The sequence below is a fragment of the Nomia melanderi genome, chromosome 2, assembly GCF_051020985.1.
Source record: "Nomia melanderi isolate GNS246 chromosome 2, iyNomMela1, whole genome shotgun sequence".
NCBI lineage: Eukaryota > Metazoa > Arthropoda > Insecta > Hymenoptera > Halictidae > Nomia > Nomia melanderi.
Window position 1 is genome coordinate 5,510,523 of NC_135000.1, and position 24,792 is coordinate 5,535,314.

The 24,792-nt window shown below is 36.2% G+C and overlaps 1 protein-coding gene across 4 annotated transcripts in view; it reads right to left on the reverse strand.

Annotated features, from left to right (window-relative positions):
* LOC116426060 (uncharacterized) overlaps positions 1 to 24,792 on the reverse strand; it is an 85,045-nt gene that overhangs the window by 15,358 nt on the left and 44,895 nt on the right. For 3 of the 4 annotated variants that reach the window (XM_076365196.1, XM_076365197.1, XM_031974521.2), the window contains one exon: positions 290 to 351. In XM_076365196.1, coding sequence (XP_076221311.1) covers positions 290 to 351 — 62 coding nt within the window. Of the gene's footprint in view, positions 1 to 289; positions 352 to 1,213; positions 1,310 to 24,792 lie in introns of those variants that run through there. The other variant, XM_031974522.2, reaches the window with a different exon arrangement.

Here is a 24,792-nt window from a genome sequence, read left to right on the forward strand (position 1 = left end):
TTAGTATGGAAAACTACAAAAATCAAATTATTCAGAGAAATGACATATAAGAATACTCGATACTAGAAAATACAGTTTCCAAATAAATCAGCGATAATAATTTATCCATTTCCCGAAAATTCGAAAGCTCAAACTTTAAAGCTTACAATTCTATGAAATATCCAACATAAACTAATGTGTATATTTCTCAGGAGAAAATGCTCTCTCCATTGTAATGGCCTTCCAATTACCATTTGGAAAATGTAAATTTCCACAAATATCCATTGAAATGAAATGATTCGGTACTCACGCCAGGTTCCCCCGCGCTGCATAACAAGGAGCCATGCTGGAGGTTGAGGAGTGACACGAAAACTGCAACAGAAGAGGACCATTGTCAAGCTTCTGTTAACACGAGTGTCGATCAGGCAGTGAAAGTGTCGTGGAAGTGAAAATAATTTTCACGTCTGGCACGGGGGAAACGGTAAGAAAAGGCTACGTGTTCGGCAGGGGGTAATTTAGCTGGTCTAATTTATGCGTTTGCGCAACGCCTGCGCCCAGGGAACCCTGTTACACCAGTTGCCGTTATAATTACGAGCAACTATCGACACGCACGCAGCAGTTTCGACAGAATATTTAAAAGAAAATCCAAGTCGATCTGTTCCGCGGCGAAGTTACTTCCCTCTGACGCTGATAAATCACGGAACAGCCCCATTATTCTTCGGGGTACCAATAAATCATTTTACGCTGCTTCTGTTTCGGTTTCTTCCTCCATTTATCTTCCCTTAATTATTAAACACCGAACGGCTAATTAACAAGAGGAACTTTATCAGAAATTGTTAAATTATATTTATTCATTGGATTATTGAAATTGTTACGATGTAATACAATTGTGTAAATAACGAAATTATTGGATGAGTTGTTAATTAGAAAATTAAGTAATTGTCATAATATACTGAAGTTATATAAATAAAGAAATTATTGGCTAGGTTATTGATTAGAAAATTAAGAAATAATTATTATAGTATATATAATTCTTATGATAATTGTTTTACTATAATACAATTATATAAATAAAGAATTTATTAGCATCATTAATTAGAAAATTAAGAAATAATTCTTATGATATAACATAATTATGTAAATAAAGGAAACTGTCGACTGAATTATTACGTAGGAATTTAAGAAATAAGATCAATCAATTTTAGAATAAAAATGTTAAAATAGTTTTATTTACAGATGATTTTTATTTAAATTTGAATCGAACGATGAATTGTCCAGAGACGAACGAAAGCAAATGTTATTAGCAGAATCGTGTTAAATGAACGAGCACCCAACTAAGAGCACTGATTCCATTTGACCGTCAGCAAAACGATTATTAATAAAATAGAATGTCACACGGTGCGCAGAATCGATTGGCGATCGAGTGGTCGAGTTGTGGGCCGAGGTCATCAGGTGTGAATACGAGCTGTCCAATCAGATTCGTTGCCGGATCCTGTCGATCACGCGAATCTAATATTTGCGATCGAGGTCTCTCGCGTTGATTTTCATAATTACCCAGCCTATCGACCGGTCGAACGCTTCGATTCCGGTATCGAACCCGATTCAAATCAGAATCTAGAATAATATCAGATTAAATTCAATTCCAATCAACAGTTCGAGCCGGCCAGTTTAATTGCAAACTGCAAATTTCACTCTCCTATCAACCATAAAACTTCTCCTATAGAATTCCCGTATGGAACAGAAATTCGTCTTGATAAACCATAAAATAAATTCGGTACACCGTACGATACTTTCTACGTCCATGTTTAATCGATCGAATTATTCAAGCGAATGAAGTGTTGCTACATTGAAAGCTCGTTTTATCGACGTTTGATCAGCACTTTAATATCCGACGATCCGTAAAGGTATAATTAAAATATCATCGTTACGGGATATTGTGTATGAAAATATAAGTGGATAATAAATTTACGAGGAGCGACGAAAAAAATAATAAAAGATTCACGGTCAACAAGTCGGCCACGGGGAATTTCTAAAAGCAGAGGAAAAAGACTGCGAAGTTTCTAGGAACGTGGTCGTGGACGATTAAGCGCACCGTATCGAAAGAATCGTGTATAAAATTTCGATTTCTACGGTGGAATCCCGGCAGCACGGGCCCAACGCACGCTTTCCATTTCTCTCTCCTTTCCCTTTCTAACCACCTCCACGCGACGATCGACACCCACTTTTGACATCGATTTTTAACAATTCGTCATTCGCGGACGATGTGTGTCAACGTTTCCAGGACTGTAATGAACTTCGTGGTTACGCGAATTGTGTAACGACGTTCGATTCCTGTTTGGCTGATTGAAATATCGTTTAATTATGATGTGCTGGTAATTGGAAGAATGTGGAAAGTGATTATTAAATTTGGTATGCTTTGGTAATCTTTTGATTGTTTGGGAATGCCGGATAATTGATATTAAGGGGGCTGGTGATGTTAAGTTTGTTTAGTGGCAGTGAGAATAATTATAGTGTGAAGGATAATAAATGATGATGATAGTAATTGTGAATGTATAGTAATAATAAGTGTGAATGATAGATTATAATGTTTATGACTGTTGTAAGTTGTTTTTAGGAGAATTTATGTAATTTACAATTCACTAATGCAGTTCGTTATATTCAATATGCAATGCACCATTGGAGTTCGTTATTCCCAATTTTTAATGCATTAATGCAGTTCGTTATTCCTAATTTCTACTCCATCAATATACTTCATTGTTTCAAATTTCTATTGCACCATGCACTTCATCATTCCCAATTTCCACTGCACCAATGCACCTCATCATTCGAAATTACCAATGCACCATTACAGTTCACCATTCCCAATTTCTACTGCACCAATACACTTCATTATTTTAAATTTCCAATGCACCATGTGCTTCATCATTTCCAATTTCCACCGCACCAATGCACTTTATCATTTGCAATTACCAATGCACCATTACAGTTCATCAGTCCCAATTTCCACTGCACTAATGTACTTTATCATTCCCAATTGCCGCTGCACAAATGCACTTCATCATTCCTAATTTCCACTGCAACCCATCATTCCCAATTGTATAATTCCGAAATGAAAATTCACAACCCCTAATACAATAATAACAGATTATTCTTCGTTACAAAGTGATTACTTTAAGATTTCATACTCCTACAAAATGATCAAATCAACTTCATCATTCCCAATTTCCTATGCAACCCATCATTCCCAATTGCATAATTCCGAAATAAAAATTCACAACCCCTAATACAATAATAAGAGATTATTCACCGTTACAAAGTGATTACTTTGAGACTTCATACTCCTACAAAGTGATCAAGTCAACTGCATCATTCCCCATTTCCAATGCAACCCATCATTCCCAATTGCATAATTCTGAAATAAAAATTTACAACCCTTAATACAATAATAAGAGATTATTCTCCGTTACAAAGTGATTACTTTAAGACTTCATACTCCTACAACGTGATCAAACCAAACCGGCTATATCACAGTATGCATCCAAATGCACACGGAAAGTGCAACGCACGCTGGATTTTCCAGTCCACTTTTCCGCGTATCCGCACGCAGTGGCGCCGTACACGCCAGTGATATAATCCCTTCAGCGCGTAATACCTGTGTGAATCCCGTGACATTTAGATCTGCCAACGATCCGCCGACCCGTTGCTCGTCTTCGCGAGACAACTCTTGACAGTCACCGACGTCACGACGATAAATCTATCATCCGAATGGAAATCGCATAACGCACAGGCCAACTAAACTGATTTACTCCTACTCGATCGATGATCGAGTGTGGATCAATCCCATCTAACATCTAGGAGAATCGTTAACCCGTTGCCTTATGGTTTCTTTCATAACCGTGCTCGTTGGAATTAATTTAACCCTTTGCTCTCGGGATGCCACTCACAGTTGCCATTTGCTTTGACATGGAACAATTATGAAATTCTATGTTTAATATCAAATTTTATATACTGGAATTGGATGTGAAATATTTGAATAAAATATATTTAAACCTTTATTTGCTTATTACTTTTGTTTAGCAGCATTAAACGTTTTATGAGTTAATAGGGGACAAAGTGTTAATTCTTTGGATATGAGATGTTACACACGACATTTGCTTTGATATAGAGAACTTATAAAATTATGTAGTATCGAGAATATTTATTGTAGGATGAATGGTTTGTTGTGCGTGCGTGAGGGCGACCAGGTCATATTGCGACGGACCGGCGCCGGGATGTTTGGGAAATAGTGTGACTGCGTTTAGACAATTTCGAGTGGCTGAAAGAATGCGAGGAAGAGTATCTGGAACTGAGCGACTGAACCGTGAGAAAAGTGTGTACGTGACTGCGTGAGTTTTGACTATGGACGGAAGATGCGAGTGAGAAGGGTGCAAGGGTGAGAAAGACAGAGCGAATGGGGGTGTGTGATAAAAGCGAGTGGAAATGCGTGCATGGACACACATTTTGGTGAGCGACAGTGGAGTAGGACATTTTGGTGAGCGACAGCGGAGTAGAACACATTTTTGGTGCGAGAGTCGTGTGTTGTATTTTACGTGTTGTTGTCCGTATTGTTTCCTTTATCTTATTAAATATATTATTGTTTTCCTAATTCTCTTTTTACTAAAGATCCACATTTTCAAATATCATCTAATAGTAAACCACCACCGATATACTATAATTATGTATTCGATATCAAATTTTATGTACTGTGATTAGATTTGAAATATTTTATTAAAGTAATACTAACTCTTCAGTTGTTTATTACTTTTGTTCAGCACCATCAATAGTTTCATGAGTTAATAAAGAGCAAAGAGTTAACCTTTCACACTCGAAAGGCGACACGACTTCATACAATAGAATGATAAAGTATAATATTTAACATCAATCTTTGCATAATGCATCAACATACGAAATACTGAAATGAAATAGCTTTGCTAAATTTATGTTTAAATCATTATTAAATTAATTTCGAAAAATATTATCTATATTTCATACGTAAATATTAAATATTTCTATTAAAAAACTTTCCAGTGCAAAGGATTGATATTAATAATTGATTAGAAACATAGAAGAATTACATGTTTATTAAAGTGTAACAATTGACAGTAAAAAAGTAATATTAAATTTGAATTGAAAAGAATCTCAAATAATAAATATCAATTGAGTCTTCCTTAAAAATCTCACACAATATTCTATGGCTATTGAATTTTCACGGGATATCAAAGAAAAATATTCGATTCGTGGTCGAGTGAAATTCTGTTCATTTTAATGACCGCTGATTTATAGATCGGCAAAGCCGATCTGATTAAGAAAGCCAGTGGAAATCGAAAAAATCCGAGGATTGTAGAGGATCAGACCGAAAATAGAACGCGTAGGAAGTTAATGGAAAATGATTTGCAACTGGTTTACGGTTTTGCTGGAATCGGGGGTGAAAAATGGATATAATCCGGACTCAATGATCCCTGATAAATCGAGGGTATTTAAAAAGCGAAATTGTCGAGGATTAAGTGAATTTTTTGATGGGCTATCGGTGGCTGATGAAATTTATGCAGGTCGAGTTTCAAGTTACGTTTTTTACACAGCCTCTTTCCTGCTTGGTCTTTATTTTTGGAAACTTTGAATCATTAACATAAATTGCCGATGCATTAATGAATACACATAATTCTCAGTATACACAATCAACAATTTTTTTTGCAATAATGTATCGTCGACGAATATCCAACGAAAATGTCACGGACAAACGTCACGGGATCTTTATGTTGTTGAAAATATTTGAAATGCAGTTTGAAATTTTTCTCGGCTAGAAAACGCTGCGAAGACTCGTGATTCGATGGTTAAATCACGGTGATGTATAATTAACCGATCGATCCAATTATATCGATCGTAATTCCACGGATGTCTGGGATGGTGGCTAATGAAAAACCACTTGACGTTAAATAATGTCCAATAAATTATATCAATTAGAGGCCGAAGAATCGTTTCCCGTCTTCGATCCTCTGCAATTATTTAAGCATGACAAAAAGCTGCAGCTTCGCGAGCTGCTCTCGTCTCGGTTCGAGATGAGCAAGATTGTGTAATCGGCTCGGCTCGATGTAGCAACGTCCCAGAGACGCTACTGTAACGATAATATCACGGTAATGGTCGTAACTGTTGCGATAATCGAGGCACGGTTCCCTCTCGACTCTGTTTTCTATCTGTTGGTCCTCGAAACATTTTTATTTGGTGACGGTACTTTAGGGTGATTAACAAATGGAGGGCATATTAATTGGAAAATAATTATAGGAACGTATTTAGATAATTTGGAGGATATTACAAAGATTATTTTATAATTAAAAGTTATAGGAAGGTACTTGTATTTGTTTATAGGATATTAAATAAAATTAGTTTACAATTAGACACTATGGGAAGATGTAAAAATTATAGGAAACTATTTATGGTTGTTCATAGGATTTTGGAAAAAATTGTGTTAGAATTAAACTCCTTCAAAAAGGAGCTTATCATTGAAAAGTAGTTCTGAAATAATTTCTTATAAGAAAATTCCAAGGTGAATTGAGCCATTATAAAAATACAACAGAAGAAACTGTAATGAAGCAATTAAAAGCAAGAGATTAATCTTTATCATTTCTCATTTTATTTTCTTTCATAAAATGTGAACATTGAAAGCCTTTCAATTATGCAACTGCTTGCTTCATTCATATTTCATAGGTTGACTCTTTATAATTTCTAAGTATAATTATCTGTAAATTAATTTAACACATTGGAAGTGTGAAAACCAACAAAGTCTTCGATGTATAAAACAGCAATTCATCTACTCGGGCAAAATCTGCAGCTATCGATTCCCGTTGCAGCTCCACGGAGACCTTTATCTAGCCAGTTTTACTGGTCCTACATTTACAGCGTTGTTTCTCAAGATTTAATTGTCCCATTGTTGATCCCGGTTAAGATCCGCGAGGTGTGCTGCGGTTACTAATTGTTCTGTTCGTTTGATAATTTGCAACGTGGGAAGTCTGATTGTTGGCCGGGGTCACCGAATTTTTTTCGATATTATCTGACAGACGCACAGTTATAAACGAATCACTCCTACCAAATCCACGTTTCATTCAATAAAAATAAAAATTACTCTTTAATTAGTAATAGAAATAAAAATTGACCTACGATGAACAGCGGAGATAAAAATTAATTGTTCGGCGACACTGGAAATAAAAATTATTTTTTAATCAATATAATAATTGATCTTTAATCAGCACTGAAAATAGGAATTAACTCACAATCAGTAAGAGAAATAGAAATTGGCTTTTAATCAACACTGGAAATAAAAATTATTTTTTAATCAATATAATAATTGATCTTTAATCAGCACTGAAAATAGGAATTAACTCACAATCAGTAAGAGAAATAGAAATTGGCTTTTAATCAACACTGGAAATAAAAATTAATTTTTAATCAATACAAAAATAAAAAAATTGATCTAATCAGCACTGAAAAGAACAATTAAGTTTTAATCGATAAGAAAAATAGAAATCGGCTTTTAATCGATACTGGAAATAAAAATTAACTTTCAATCAGTAAGAAAAATAGAAATTGGTTTTTAATCAACACTGGAAATAAAACTTAACTTTCAATCAGTAAGAAAAATAAAGATTGATCTTTAATCAACGAGAAAATAAGAATTGAATTTTAATCAGTGCGAAAGAAATATTTAAACCGAGCCTTCTACGAAGGAAACAATTTCTAAGATGCAGATATTTCCATTTTATTGAAATGTTTCTGCACTTTAGCTCGTGCCTCGGTTTTCTAGACGGCGTCCGAAGTTATTACGCGGTGTCAGAATTCCTGGCGTCCTTATCATCATTCTAGTTAGGTAATTGCCGCTGTCTACGACGCCTCCGCACAGATTTTCAGATGTAATTACTTCCGGGTCTATGAAAGCCCTCTCGGGTTCGGCCCATCTGCATAACTTGGCTCGTCTCGTTTTCTGAGATCACCGTTTGACGTGTTTCAAATGTTTCTCTCAATATTTACGTAAATATCACTTACGTGAGTTTTATATCATTCGCGAAAATGTCCATTCCATAAGGAATTAAATAACGTAATACAGCTAATCGCATTAAAAATTAAATAATGTAATATACATAATTGGATCAAAAAATAAATAGTACATAATAAATAACTGGATGAAAAATGAAAGGGTATAATATATATAATTGCATAGAAAATTAAATAACGTAATTCGCCTAATTAAAAAGTGCACAAGAAAAAGAAATTCAAGCCTCGACTCGTAAATTCATTAATTACGAATATAAAATTTCAAATCTTAGAGATGCAGAGGAATAATTGTTTCACAATAATGATTTAGATTGCATGAACCATTTTCATCGAAATCCTCCTTAACAAGATCAACTCTAAGATTAACTGTTTCGAAGAAGGAATCATTTGAATGAAAGATCAATTCACGATTTATCAGAATGCAAGTGGGTGCAGCGATGATAGGTCATGTTGCAACGGAAGGATTCCTACCGTGCATGTCACGGATTGTCAACGAAACCTGAGCAATTAATGCGCCGGAGCCGCGCGCCGAACGAGCCGACGACGAGCTAAACAGAACCACGACAAAACTAAATGCTCGTGTTTGGTAAATTGCAGGGCGTCACCTTGCTCCGCAACAATGCCAACATCTCACTCTGCAATCGCGGCGCCCAGAGAAAGTTAAGTGACTCTGGGGAATTCTAACACGCCCATAGGACTCATCAAATGATGTGCTAACGGATCCCGTTGCAGAAATATCGTTAATGAGTGGACTTTCTAAGAGAGAATCCAGGGAAGAAGTCATGGATCTTCGAAATTAATATGCTATTAAGGTAATGTCTGCGTGTATCCAGGAATTCAGGGAAAAATTGGCGAGTTTGATAACGAAAGAAGAAATATAGAAGTAGGTTTAAGTAGTAGGAAAATTAATTGCATTAAATATGGAACAAAATTGTATAGAAACAAAGGAAATTTGACAATTTTGGTAATTCAATGAGAAACGTTATGACTAGTTTTTTGAAGAGAAATATTACTAAAAGAATGAAGAGCCATTTCTGGTTATATAGTTGCAATTATACAAGTGACAAAATTAACTAACCGGGAAATTAATTGCACCAAATTCGTAATACTATCGTACAAAAACAAGAAATTTACAAAACTGATATGCATAAATTGCAATTGTTTGGACAAATTACGAACGATTAAAGAAAATTTCGCTTCACGCTTCTCAATCTCGATTTTGTTCACGGAATACTGGTTTGCTTGCGTGCAACAGTATCATTGCTATCGTAGGACGCAGGAAGTTATATTTCTCGAGTAGGAAAAAATCTGTGAAATTCTAGGAAAGTAAATTCCGTTTAGAATTCGCAATTTGTACTTAACGCAATAAGGAAGCAGTAAATAACGGCAAGGACGTTTTAAATTACAACAAATAACATTTTCGTTCGAAATATTATTTATTTCTGGTATTAGTTCATTTCCGCTATTCGATATGATCGAATAAAATGTCTTTTGAAAATTGGTTCGGCTCGAAACACTCGTTTTCGTAGGATTAAGTCTTGTAGCGTGATATAAGCTTTCACTATCTAAGTATATCCATTCGGTACAACATTATTCAATATATAACGATTATTACACAATATATTAATTTTGTTTATTATCCAAATATTCATTAAATCCTCGAGAAGAAATTGAATTCAAGTGAATTTCAATGGATGTTTTCAACTGAAGGTACTTAATAGTCGAAGATAAAGGATGTAACGTGAAAAATGCAGCAACAGGAAGCAAGCACGTCTCACTGATTTTATTAGAGCCTAAAGGCCAGTCTGTGGTATTGTAAAATCACGTAAGAAGAGCACCTTTCACCTTCCACTGCACGTAAGGCCGCTTTTACACCGAATATCCATGGTTACGTCGATAATGCACGGCCGCCGGCGTGGGCCGATGCATCGATGCAGGAAATATCGAGTACTTAGCGCGTGTACGGACCCAGAGAGACACTGCCATTAGCAGGCTGCAAAATTTCTATGCACTCGTGGCAGAGTTTAATGTATAAAATTGCACACAATGCACGCGACACGAAGGCATACATAAAACATCCCAAGTGCAAATACATAAAATATCTCAGTAAATTTGTAGACAGATCTTTTCATTGTTATAACAGCTTATTGGAATTTATTATAATAGTGACGATTGATTCTGAATTTGTATAGTTCAAGTATATCAAGATCAAATTCAAAATACCAAGAATCTAAATTTCAAGAGTGCTAAAAGTTCCGAAGGTCATAAGTTTCAAGTCCTGAAGTTTTAAAGTTGCTAAGCTCCTAGGTTCCTAAATTCCTATGTTTCTAAAATTTAAAGTCCCAAGGTTTCAAAGTTCCGAAGTTTTAAAGTCCCAAAGTTCCTAAGTTCTAAAGTTCTTAAGTTCCAAGGTTTCACAGTCCCAAAGTTCCTAAGCTCCAAGGTACCAAAGTTCTAAATCCTCAAGCTTCTAAAGTTTCAAAGTTCCAAAGTTTTAAACGTCCAAATTTCCCAAGTCTTAAGTCCCAAACTTTCAAAGTTTCACAATTTCAAAACTCCGAACATCCTAATCGTCAAACTTCCAAACTTAATTGTAACCACCACAAATTTTAATTTCAAACCCCAAGATTTGATCATTTCATTTCCCTTCACTAATACCGGTTAAAAGACTAAACACGTAGAGCGATAAATATTGATCTAAAGCAATTGACCACCATGTTACATACACAGAAACAACGTAACCACAAAGCGACGTAAACCAAAAGAACGTAATTGAAGGCACCACTGTATTCAGGGACGAAAGGGTGAAACGTAGGATCCGCGATTTCAAGCATGTAAGAAGACGCGGCGGTGGCACAACGATCAGGAAAGGACAAGACACGCGCGGGAAGAAAAACAAGATCTGCGGAGAATGAAAGTGAAGGTGAGCAAAGAAACTGACGACCGGGCCGCTCGGGCCGTTGCAAAATCGCGGCGTCGGCGTCGGTAAAAGGACAAGAAGGTCGTAATTTGGCCGGCACGTCATCGCTTTCTAACGATTATGCTATCGTGACGCGTCCGTTTAAGCGTAAATGGAGCGGCGATTCGACCTGCGGAGGCTTACATATATAATTAGCGGCCGAGATTAGTATCTTTTATGGAAGCGTTTACATAATAATTATTTCACCGGGGCAAGGAACGCCGTGCGCCGCATTAATTTCGCGGTTTATAGCGTTCTACCTTGTAAAAACCGATCGGGGATAACATTTAGGACGCTTCACATTCGAAAATCGCACGCGAAAGTCCTAGCTCCGCGCATGAACGGCTGCGACCGTTTAGAAAAAGTACGGTTCAACCTGTTACGACCCGCGGATAATATGAAATTACGCCAATAAATGATATTACAAGGCTGCTGGTATTTAAGGATATTATTTGTGCAAGTGGAATTAACTGGTAATGGTCAGACTCTGGGGCGGAATGCGGATTAACGGAGTTTCCAGCTGGAGTTCCACGGAAATTCTTCTGTGGAGAAACGTTGCATCTTCTTGGTGCAATTTTTAAGTGGGATATTTGTTGATGAACCTCTTGCTCTATGGTTTACTTCTGAGATGTAATCGATACAACTGCTTGTAATGTATAATTATTGATAACGGAAGAATAATATTTGAATTTCGAAGAATTGAGTAATATTTATCCTTAGATTCTCTTTAAAATCTTCTCTAGGAGTTTTATTTAGGACTTGGTTATGTTTCTTGGCTCCTAAAGTTTGGAAATTTCATAATTTCGAAGGTCCAAAGTTCCTAAGTCTCAAGATCTCAAAGTTTCAATGTTTCAATGTTTCAAAGTTTCAAAGTTTCAAAGTTCCTAAGTTCTTAAGTTCCTAAGTTTCAAAGTTCCAAAGTTCCAAAGACCCAAGGTCCCAAAGTTCCAAACTCCTAAATCCTCAACTCTGACATGTTTAAGACTTTAAACTTTTGGCACTTTGAGACCTTGGGACTTTGGAACTTTGGAACCTTCTAAATCCTCAACTCTGACATGTTATAATACAAAGGCTTAATCATCTTTTAACACTAAATCTATCGAGCAGTTAAATTCACTATTTAAAATATCCTTACATAAACTCCAAGAATACATCTATCGAGACTTCAATTGCTTCATAATTCAGTTTACACATTGCCATCAAATTCTTTAATAATTTCTCCGAGAAACATCTGTTATCTTTTGAATAATCACAAAAAGAATACATCAGAAGTCGATTTTATTCTAAATTTTAACCCACCCGGTAGTCTTAGTCTTAATCAGTTGATTCGTCTAGGATGATACCTCGAATCTTTCTCTTCAGTCAGGCAGATTATCCGAGAGTGAACGGAAGAGAAGGAATGCCCAGGATCATCAGACCTCTTAAATATTTATGAGAACGCTCAGCATCATTCACCATCCGAATTCTTGTCCTTTGTAAACTTTCACCGGACCGGGCCACGCTCCCGCATTTTTTTTCTCCTCGGTCTAGCCGCGCAAACACCGTGAAACATTGACGTATTAGAAACTCGTCGGATCTTCTTCGCGAGTTGCACACGGGAACTTTCTATAGAGACGCGAAGTCATCTTCCACCTGAGGCGAATGTTTATCGAACGTTCGATGCCCTTCGAAGAGGAATAATAAGATCTACTAATCCCTTCTCTTATAATATCGAGTTTCACTCGTGATGAAGATCTTCAATCGAACTCGATAAGCCTACATGCTATTCGTTTATTTATTTTTTAGATGAATGAAATATTACTTGGGTATTATCAATCTTTGGAATAAACGTAGACACAGGATGAACATCAAATTCTTTCCTTTTTCTAGTAAATGATCAGAAATAGTAATAAAGAGGTAAATGATTGGACGGTGATGGAGTTGTAGATGATAATGGCAAGTTTATGGAGGATTTCTTAAATACTGCAATAAGAAAATGATTTTGTATGGAAAATTGTATGAAAATATGGAAAATTATGGAAAATACTATTAAGAAAATATAAAGTTTATAAAAAATATTTGTGAACTAATTTTGTGAGGATCAGAGAGTAATGATATGACTCTTGTAATGAAAGGGATTGTTGAAGTTTAGATTATGTTTATTTTTATTATTAAATTCACATTATTTCAGTTTATTGAAGTCTGGGTTATTTCAAATATATTTAATTTTGTATAATTAATTGTCTTTTAGATTTCAAGAATTCCGAGTTACTGATGATAGAATAAAAGTTGTTATTAAGGGTTTCGTTAAAGGCTAAAGTTTATGAAGTTTAAATTCTGGTTTGAGAAAAAAGATCTAGGTGATGTAGAAGTTGGGAATGAAACTGTTCTTTGGTTTGGACTTTTTTGCTAGGCGAAAATTTTGTGATTTTACAGTTACTCGCCTCCTGGTTCAAGAAAGGAACATTCCTCTGCAAACGTCTTCCATAAATAGAGTTCATTAGCATAATTCTGGGCAATCAGACCGGCGTGTTTGTTCGACAGAGTAGGCAGCCGATGTCAATCCAGGTCAAACGGCAGCATCGTGCAAGGAGAGCAACATTCATGAAAGAACGTTTCTTTCCTACGAACGCTTACTTCCTGAACTCTGTTACTATTTCTGGCAGCTACGGTGACGTACCGTGGCGCGAACCATTACCGGATCTTTGCTTTTTAGCTAAGAGTTTGAAGCAAACGAAGCTGTCAAGTCATAAGGTTTGAGAGTTTGGAAATTGTAAGCTTCGAGAAAGTGTAGATTGAAACGTGTGAAAATTTAAAGATTTAAGGACCGAAATACTGAAAAGTTTAGAGGCTTGGAAGTTTGAAGATGCGAAGATTGGAAAATTTGGAGATTTGAAAATTTGAGGATCGAAAAATTGAAAATTTGGAGATTTGAAAATTCGAGAACTGGAAAATTGAATATCTGAGAACTGAAAATTAGGAAACTTATAAGTTTTAAGATTTAAGAATTGAAAATTAGGAAACTTGTAAGTTTGAAGATTTAAGAATTGAAAATTGAAAATTGTAAACTTTGAAGATTTGAAGATTTGAGAATTGGAAATTGAATATTGGAAATGGAAAATTGGAGAATTAGAATTTGAAGGTTTAAAATACGTTAAACTTGAGAATTCAAAAGTTCATTATTAAACTACCAAAATAGATTAATAATCACCACATCTACCAAATAACAAAATACTTCCTGTTATACCAAACAATACCAAACACTACCAAAGTACGAAAGACAAGTATACGAACCGAAACAATCACCGAATCTTAATATATTTCACCAACAGAACTTTTCAACACGAATTCACCTTGTTAATCTGCACCTACGGTACAGCTATACCTTTCGATCCATCGAATCCGTGTAAGTGTTCCGCACGGATACGCGAAAATCGCCAGGGGTTCGCGAGACAGCCAGTTTCGTAACACAGTTTCATGCGATCGCCGCGAGTTAACCGTGCGCGGCATTTTTGCGGGACACACCGGCTTTCCCGTTCGATTTGCATACGTTCAAAGGGGAAATGTGGCTCGCCACGTGGACGCCGCGACATTTTCATATTCGGCCCGGACGCCGGACACGTTTATGGGAATTCTTGGCGATCACGAAGTCGCTTGTGGCGACGGCACGATCGTTGAGTTCATTTTCCAATCAACAGTCATGAAAGGTATCAAATAATAATTTCTCGTTTGCAAATTTATAGGGAAATGTTTTCGTCAGCTATTCAGGTTATACAGGAATGAGAATAAAGTGTGATTTTTAATGGTAAAGTTGGATTTTATATTGTGCTTTCACATTTTCAATGTTTTAAACTTCCAAAGTTCAAAGATTCCTAAGTCTCAAGTCCTAAAGTTTCGAAGTTCCTAAGTTTCAAAATCTCAAAGTCCCAAAGTTCCTAAGTTCCTAAGTTCCAAAGTACCAAATTATAAAGTTCCGAAGTTCTAAAGCTTCAAGCTGTGAAAGTTTCAACGTTTTAAAGATCCAAGGTTCCTAAGTCCCAAGTCCCAAAGTTTCAAAGTTTTAAAGTTGTAAATTCTTAAGTTCCTAATTTCCTAAGTTCCTAAGTTCCCAAGTTCCCAAGTTCCAAAGTTCCGAAGTTCCAAAGTTTAATTACAGCCATTACAAATTTTTATTTCAAACCTCTAGATTTTACAATTTCATTCGCCATCTCCAATACTAGTTTCGATTAGCTGAAAACCAGAAAAATGCCGGTTAAATTGAATTCACCTCCGTTTTAGAGATCGTTAAAAGACTTTCGCACGTTGCAAACGTAAAAAGATCCGTATCTTACCAATAAAACCGGGTTTCTTTCGAGATTAGTCTGCAGTTTTTGAACCGCACAAAACACACTCTGTAACAGTTGCATAAGATAGAAAGGAATGCAAAAAACATTTAACACCGTAGATCAAGTGGAAGAAAGAAAAACGGAGGAACATGGAAGAAAAAGGAAAAACGGTGCAATCATCGAAGTGTTAGAGGATATCACTGAGAGCTTACGTAAACTATATCAAAACTAATTGCTCAGAAACTAATAAATCAATCATTACCCCAGACTGTCAGGCGAACCATACGTTTAGTCTGCCCACTGAGAAACATTTCCCTCCGCGCGTTAAATCTTCGATCGAACGGTTCACGCGCGAGAATTTCAGCGAGACCTCATCAGATGGAATGAAATTCATTGAAAATTGAATGTTCTAATGAAATTTTAATTGATTCCGGGCGAAATCGCGTACAATTGTGTGTACCGTGGAACACGAGCAACGAACGTGCGACCGAGTTAAAGACCCCGGACAGCCATTAACTGAAAATAAAAGCCGACGAAAACGCCCACGTGGCTTTTGCCAGGCCTTTCACGCAACCGAACCGATGCATTTTTGCATGCCGGGCGCACCGAGCCGAATCGCCCTGCTGGCGACAGTGTTTTTCCTGCGCGGGGGGAAAACCGACTGCCAGGCGACGCCGGTTTTCGCATAATTTCCTATAATTAATCCGACGTTGGATAACCGACCCGATAGGATAAGAATAAACGCGAGTGCAACGAACGCTGGAATTCGATAGCAGCGCTGCAGTAAAATTCACCTTTAATTGTATTTATGATTGAAGTAAACGCACGTTACACGTATCACCCTGTTCTGTGATTATTGATCATCGTGCTGAGAATTTTTATGCCAATTGAAATTTCTTTGAATTATTTTATAGCCACGGTAACTGCTAGAAATGCGCTTCGATTCAGTTGAAACTAATGGATAGTATGAATCGCGGAGAAGTCTGGCAATTGATATCGACAATTCATGGATAGTAGTGTTAATTATTGTTTCTTACGTTGAAGAATATTGTTAATTAATGCGACCAATTTGTTTTGAAATGGAATATTTGAATATGACGATGTGAAGGAAATTGATGTCAGTAATTCATAGGTAACAGTGTATCAATTATTAGTTATGTTGACTGAGTGAATGGATATTGTTAGATAACGTAGCAAATTTATGTGTTTGAAGACTGAATATTTTGATATGAAAATATCTATGACATTGAATGTTTGAATATTTGACTAAATATTTTGTGTTAACCAAAGAATAAAGAGAAATAAAATATTTTTTTGATCTGCTTGGTTTTCAGTGTAATAATGATAAAACTTTTTTAAGTCTTAGGCGAGTATCGACAAGATCTACCGGTGACATTATTGTGAATGACGTCCGCTTCCTTGACTCATTCATCTTTTTGCTCCTCAATGAAACTCCCTCGTGCCGCATACACGCTCGCGTAGACACGTGTCCGTGTGCACGCCGAACGGTCACGATGCACAATTCACTCGGGCATCTAATATTCCTTAATTAAACGATATCTTGAAAAGATGATTCACAATTTTGCCTCTGCCAATCCTACGCGCAGCCATTTCTATCAATATTCAACGGAGACTCATCTGCTTGTCATTTCATATTTTAAGAAATTGCTAACCAATGCTGTAATTGTGGGCATTAATAACTGCATCTTAATCACTTTCAAAGGAATCACAATATTAATCACTGAATTCTGAAGCAAAAAATCAATGTTCAAAACACTCATCAGCTCGTCATTTCATATTTTAAGAAACTGCTAACCAATGCTGTAATTCCTAATAATATTCTAATCACATTCGAAGAAACCACAATATTAATCACTGAATTCTGAAGCAAAAAATCAATATTCAAAAGACTCACCAGCTCGTCATTTCATATTTTAAGAAACTGCTAACCAACACTGCAATTCTTAATAACACCCTAATCACTTTCAAAGAAACCACAATATTAATCACTGAATCTTAAAGCAAAAAATCAATACAAAAATATCTCTCCATATTAAATTTGATAGAATATAACTCCACCTCCTTTCCAATGAAAATAAGAATTACTTTACTAACAGCCAGTTAACAAGTGAAAGTCAACGTAAGAAAATCAATGATACAATAAAAAGTACCATCGTCAAAGTGTGAAATAACGTTGCATCAATAATTTCTATTGCAGTTTCAAATGATTGACTCCGGACTGCAGCGTACAGTGCGTCGGCTGCAGGTCGAAAGTGAAATTTAAACGTTTATAAATATATAATCATTGAAATCCGACAACAGTTTATGTTCCCGGAGTTCTTTTTGGAACGCTGACAGCCTCGTGCAACAGAAAAGTGCGCCACGATCCGAAGATACTTCTCGTGTCTCGCGGATAATCGAGAACTTCCGTTTCCTGTGACGGCCCTCGAATAGCAATGACTTCGTTCTCGCCTCTTTCTAACTTTCTTGCGCATAATAAGCCCGGCACGCACCGCGGCACGTAATCCAGAAATCCACGGAAACGCAGTTCAGGGATGCCTGAGCCGCACCGAACCGGAAGTGGACGCGAGGATCGCGTTCCTTGCCCACGACAGGTGTTCATTAGGCATGCACCTGATGTTCAAACACCGTACGATCGGAGAAACACTTTAATGTTCTTTTTCCTTCGAAATCCATTTTATTGCAGAAAATTAATGATAGGCGTTTTGAAATAAAATATATCAAAATGTTCAAGATTGATGATTTAGGTTATTAGAATTAATGATAGGTTTTGAAGTAAAATGTATTGAAATGTTTAAGATTGATGATTTAGGTTATTAGAATTAATGATAGGCGTTTGGAAATGAAATGTACTGAAATGTTTAAGATTGGTGATTTAAGTTATTATAATATTATCTTTGAAATGTATGCTTGAAGTTTACTTTGGAATAGAACATTTGTGAAGAGTAGCTTAATTTTATAAATTAAATTTTTAATTTTGTATGATGAAGCTTGAAATTTTGAAAATTCGGTTTAGCTTATAACTTTTTTGAAAAGTGCTTTTGAACTCTTTGAACTGTCTATCAGTTATTCAATGATTCATTGAAATAAAATTTAACAATTCTTCTTGCGGTTGCAAGATTCAGCTGTAAGGTAATTGAAAGTTGCAATTAAACCTCGGGATCATTAAAACAGAGAGACATAACACCACTAAAAAATATTAACACTCCATTTTCACTAATTTCCAAGTCAACAAGCCAGACCCCGCAATTACTTCAAAACTAATTAGCCTCCCAAGTATATGCAGGAAATCTACATCACAGGAAACAAGATATACAAGTGGGCGTGTCCTATCCAGTTACTTTGTGGTGGGAGAAACCACGAACGTCCTTGAACAGCCTCGCTGTTAAATCTGGCTATACCGTTTTCTCGATCGACCCCTCTAACCATTCTTCTCGTTTTTACAAGGTGAATCTACCAATAATTGACTACCAATAATCACAATACATTAATATTACAAACATTAACATACAATATTTAATATTTACATTAACACTAAAACTATCTGGCACATCAATATGACTGATTCCTGGATTCTTCCTTTCGGAATATTGACAATGTTGGTAATTTAATTGTATAATACGACGATGACTCAAATAATTATTTATATTATTATATGTCTAATTAATTACATCTTTCATAGAGACCTTTTGAATTTTTGTAACTTCTTTAGTACATTAGTAGAATTTTTGTGATAGTACAGTTGATTAATTCTGAAAGTTAATTATTAAATAGATAACAAATGTTTCTCAGAGAAATTATTAAAGAAATTGATTTAGCAATACACAAACTGAATACTAAATCAATTAAAGTCTCAATATATGCACTCTTAAAGTTTCTATAAAAAAATTTCAAAACGTCAATTTAACTGCTCGGTACTTTTAGTGTTAAACATTAATATTAAAATATTTATATCAACTATTATGTATCAAACATTAATATTAAAATATTCATATCAACTATTAGGTATCATAACCTTAACCGATCAGTTAAACGGGCATATCCTCGTTGATAACTAAACATAAAACATTCACACAACCTCAAATAATGAAAACCATGATTTCATTATTATTTTATTAGTACACTTTGCTTCCCAAAAAGAAAACCTCGTGGAATATACACCTCTTCACGCATTCCTCGCGGCGATATTAATTACCAGGTTCGTTTTATGCTAATTGAAGATACCAGCTCGATTTTCTTGACGAAGACAATGGCAGGCAAGGTGAAACTCTTCAGTGAGAATGGATGAAAGGTCGACGTGAGATGTTCGGGGCTTTCGGGTGAAAGAGGCCATTGTTCCTGTCGGACGGCTATTAATTAGAATTAATTAGGAGGATGCGTCTTCGCTCGTAAAACGGGCGAGCTTCCGTTTGCAGCCGATCGTTCCCAGTGCAGTGGAAGGCTCGGTTCGAAAAGTGACCGTAAATAGACGACAAATTATACGAAAGATGCGCCTCCGCGGAAAATTGACCCGGATTCGAAGAAGGAAAGCGAATTCGCCTCGGGAGAGATCTACGGTTTCGTCACTGATCGCCGCAATTAAATCTCCGCGGGGCCTCGCGTTCGGTTTTACGCGAAACCGCGATCGCTCGCGGTGTTCAACGTTGTCTTAATAGCAAAAGCATTGAATATTTCAATATAATTGATACACGCTTGTTAGAAAAATTATGGGGGCAATATTTTTTCGAGTCTATGCGATATTAATGAAGCTTGAGTTTGATGGTCGTTGTATTATGCAAGTGAAACTGTTCGAGTTATCATTTTGCAAATGATTTTGCGTGTTCGAGAGTTTTATGATGTTAATAATCTTGGAATAAGAACACTGGAACTTGTTTTAGATGGCTATAGTGTTATTATTATAAACGACTGTAGCTCATTATTTTAAATACTTCAATTGACTGTTAATTATTTTCAATATTTACGTTAATTATTCATTGTTCTTTTAAAGAGATAATTGGAAATACTTTATTCTTCCGGTCACGATAGGAAGATTCGTAAGTATTCTTATCATTCTCTTGCTTATTATTGTTTCGTTTTATTTGTTTGCTATTGTAGGAAAGGAAATTTATGGGAAAGACGAAAGATAAAGGGGGACTGTTGACGCAATTTATGCAACTAACGTCAGCTGCACCAAAGAAGAAACGAGTAAAATCTGGCAAATCACGATCGAGAGCGTAAACGTTGCCCGGTATCCTGAGGAACAGGATTTCGAGTAAATGTCCTTTCGTAACGACGAAAGCTAAAGGCTAGCCGACGCGGCTTGTACGACGATAACAGAAACACGCGCGGCCGCGTTTTTACAAGGCACTTAACGCGAAATATTGAAAATAAACTTCGTATTATTATATAATATTTTCCGCGTAACACAACGCGCAAGATCGAGGTAAAGCTACATCTTACAGATTTTACGAAGAACTTTACAGTCCTGTTTTATGTCACTTTTCGCTTGGAAACGATCGTTTATTGCTTATATAGGGAACTCGATGGACCACACGTTTATTAAAAATCCTTGGAGATATGGTTTCTGGTCATTTTGACTGGTGGATGTAAAATAAAACAGTAATAAAGAAATTTTCAATGAAATTATGATAAATATAGTTAGAATTATTGTTTTAACGATTTATTTAAACTTATTTAATTATGTACAACTTTGAAGACAGAATACAACCTCAAAACATTGACAGTATTACAAAAATAAATAATAAAATTGTCCACATCACAAAATTTACATTCAAACATGTTCCTTCTTGACAATCCTAAATTCAACTAAAAATTACACTTGAATAAAACATCAATTGAAATCTTCAGAGAATGAATGAAACGTAATCTGCTCAGTAATTCGAATGCATTAGTTGCACAATTTCCAACGCAGAGAATTTGTAAACATTTGTACCGTATCTCCGGAGTGATTCAGGCGAACCCTCAATCTAATCTTCATCGGTGTCAATGAATTTACTCGCGCTAACGGAGCGAGCAGCGTTCAGTTAACACTCTAGTAGCACAATCTCGCTGGAATCATTTTCCCCCGGCAATTGCTTTCGTTTCTTTTTTCCGGCATTCCTCGCCACGGTTCGTTCGCTTTATTAGCGTCCAGTGATAACAACTTCGCTTTCAACCGCTCCCCGACGGTGCACGAACATGCCCCGGACTTTATAATTGAGCAGGACTACTGGCACGCAGCCCGGAAACGAAACGCGCAACGTGAAACCGAAAAAATAATTAACATCTACGGTATATCTGAAGAATTCATCGGCATTAATCGCTATGAAATTATCTTCGATACTTCGACGCACGGTTTTCATACAATGGAACTCTAGCTATCGAATTAATAATATCTAAATTAACGGACACTAGGAAATAATTAATTTATAATTAAAAAGAACATTTTGACAAGGTTCCGATGTACCTTCATGAATATTAAAATCAGGAGAAAAATAATTGTGACAGCTTTATATATTTCTTAACATCCTTTTATAAAATTATTCTGACATTCTTCTAATCGCTTTATCTTGAAATACTGTGCAATTTTCGCAGAGGAAAGTCGTAAAGAAATGAGAAATGAATACGAAATGAACACTAAAATTTGCATGCAGTGAGAATTTAATAAGGATCTATGTTACACCTTTGAAAAGGAAGAAAACGTGTGAAAAGAACTGCCAAAGTGATCATCCCGCGGAGAAGAGGAACGAGAGGATCGTGAAAGCAGTGATCTAGAGCAAACTATTCGATAGTACCGATGGAAAATCGTTCCCAGCGGATGGAAGTGCGTGGGGCGCGTTGCTCTTACCAATTATTCGGCAACGTGAGAGAGTGAAATTAAGATCGTGACTAGCACGCGTCTTACGTGACATCGGGAATGGGTAGAAACACGCTTCGAAAGGTCTAACCGCATCCTTGCGCTGCAGTTACGCGGTTACGTAAGGAGAAAAGTCAGACAGTCGGGCAAACAGGAGGAGGACAGCCACCGGGTAGGAGAAAAGCAGGAGGAAACGCGGTTTACCGGAGATTCTAGAATATTTGTGCGTTCATCGATCTAACCAGCTGATGATTTAGCTAATGAACATCATCGTCTGAAGGTTTTAGAATGGAGAAAGGACTAGGATCGTTTAATTCGATAATTGGGAAGAATTGGAATGATAGATGATCATTTGAGAATTAAATTAGAGGAATATGGAGTACAGTTTATTTTGTGATAACGTTGGGAGATTTGAATGTTGAAGACTATGAATGTTGAGAGTTTCATAGGTTGCGGGTTCCGAATGTTGAGAATTCCAAGAGTTGAGAATTCTAAGTGTCAAGAGTTCCAAAAATTGAGAGTTCTAAGCTTTGAGAGTTCCAAGAATTGCCAGTTCTAAGCGTTGAGAGTTCCAAACCTTGGAAGTTCGAAGCGTTGAGAATTCTGAACGTTAAGAGTTTCTCCACTGATTTAAAAAAAAATTTTACCCATTGATCAATACTTGAACCAAATCTAATCTAAGTACTTTTCTATCACCATTTGGACAAACATCAGATCTATGACTAACCCTGACCTAGCTCATTTTCTGTCTATGGACATTTACTATAAAAGTAACCTACATTTAATCAGCATCTGTTCCAAATCTAACAGGTGCTTAGGTCTAACTCAGTCTTAGATATACACTCTTCTAGTCCTAACACATTTATCAGTGTCTATCCCAGATCTAGCTTATCGTTCTATAACCTAGATCTAACTAGCACCTGATCCTGACCTAACATTAAGGCTCCTGTAGTTAACCTACGCTCAAAACAACATGGCAACTAACTGAAGCTTGACCTAGATTCAATGAAGTCTATGACTGGATAACGAGCAATTTTGTAGAATAAAGACGTCCAAGTCTGAGACATTGAGACATTTGTTAACACAAGTAATATTTATAAAAGAATTTTAATAACCCCTACAAACATCTCTATTTCGAACTAGAAAGTTTATGATACCTTACGCAATTGGAATGTGCCTATGAAATTATAACTTTCTGTTTCTACTTAAACCTGCCAGCAGGAAAATCGAAACAGATTTCGTAAATCATAAACGATCCCTCTCTAAAACAAGTGTCCAACAGATTTCACACGTCTAATGAAGAAAATAATGTAATCTTCGGACATCTAGTAATTAATATACCTTCGACAGGTAGATTATTATGAAACAAGTAGCAATTTTTCATTTTTCTACGTCTAGGCAATTAAATTGAGGAGTTTGATGTATCAAGGGCCTTCACAATCGTTCTAACGCGTCGGGCAGGTATTTCTCTAATTATTCCCAGCGCCACGGCTCGTCGTGCCGATTAATTTCGTTTCACTTCACGTTAGCGAGCCATTGGCTCGCGTAATCAATCCGCCATTGTTATGTGATCACGGTAACGACGTACCGGTCGCGTGTCAAATGATTAATACGTTGACCGTCCGCGCGGTCGTGCGGGCGAAAGTTAATTATTTCGGCTGGATTCCGTCGTTATGCAAAAATCTTTACAGTGCGCCTGTTATTTATAGCGCAGCCCGACGATTCGAGGACTTTCTCGATGGAGTCCATATTTTCGACAGACTTTCCGATCAACGTTCACGCCGTTACGCAAGAGATTAAAGATAGTGTCGCGTGCTATGTGTAGCCTGAGGATTTTGTGCATTCATAATACAATTGATTGTCTAAAAATTGGGACATTGGAATGTTTCACTGATTTGCATCACTGGAACATATTTATGTACCTGGGCTACGGTTAGATTGTCGGTCAATGATCGTATCTTTACATTTTCATGGCAAATGCACTGCCATATCACTATGTTGTCATATAACCTTATTGTTATATCTAGGTTTAGGTATATATTTCTGTAAATGTCTAAATATTGTGAGTCATTTGACTATTGAATCGTAAGAATACAGATATCAGTTCGCTTTATGATAATACTTAGCGTTTTGAACTTGAAAATTCTAAGTGTTGAAAATTCCAAGCGTTGAGAACTCCTAGTGTTGAGAGTTCTAAACATTGAAAGTTTCAAACGTTGTGAATTCTAAACGTTGTAAATTCCAAGCGTTGAGAATTCTAAGCATTGAGAGTTCTAAACGTTGTAAATTCCAAGCGTTCAGAATTCTAAGCATTGAGAGTTCTAAATGTTGTAAATTCCTAGCGTTCAGAATTCTAAGCATTGAGAGTTCTAAACGTTGGTAGTTTCAAAAGTTGTGATTTCCAAGCGTTGAAAATTCCACGTGTTGAGAATTCTAAGCATTGAGAGTTCTAAACATTAGAAGTTTCAGACGTTGTAAATTCCAAGTAAATTGTAAAACTTTAAAACGCTCTGCACTTAAATATTCAGATACCTATTCCTAATTATATCACTAAACAGCAACTTCGCAGACATTCCATACTCCACTTAAAAGAACTAGAAAACTTCAACTAC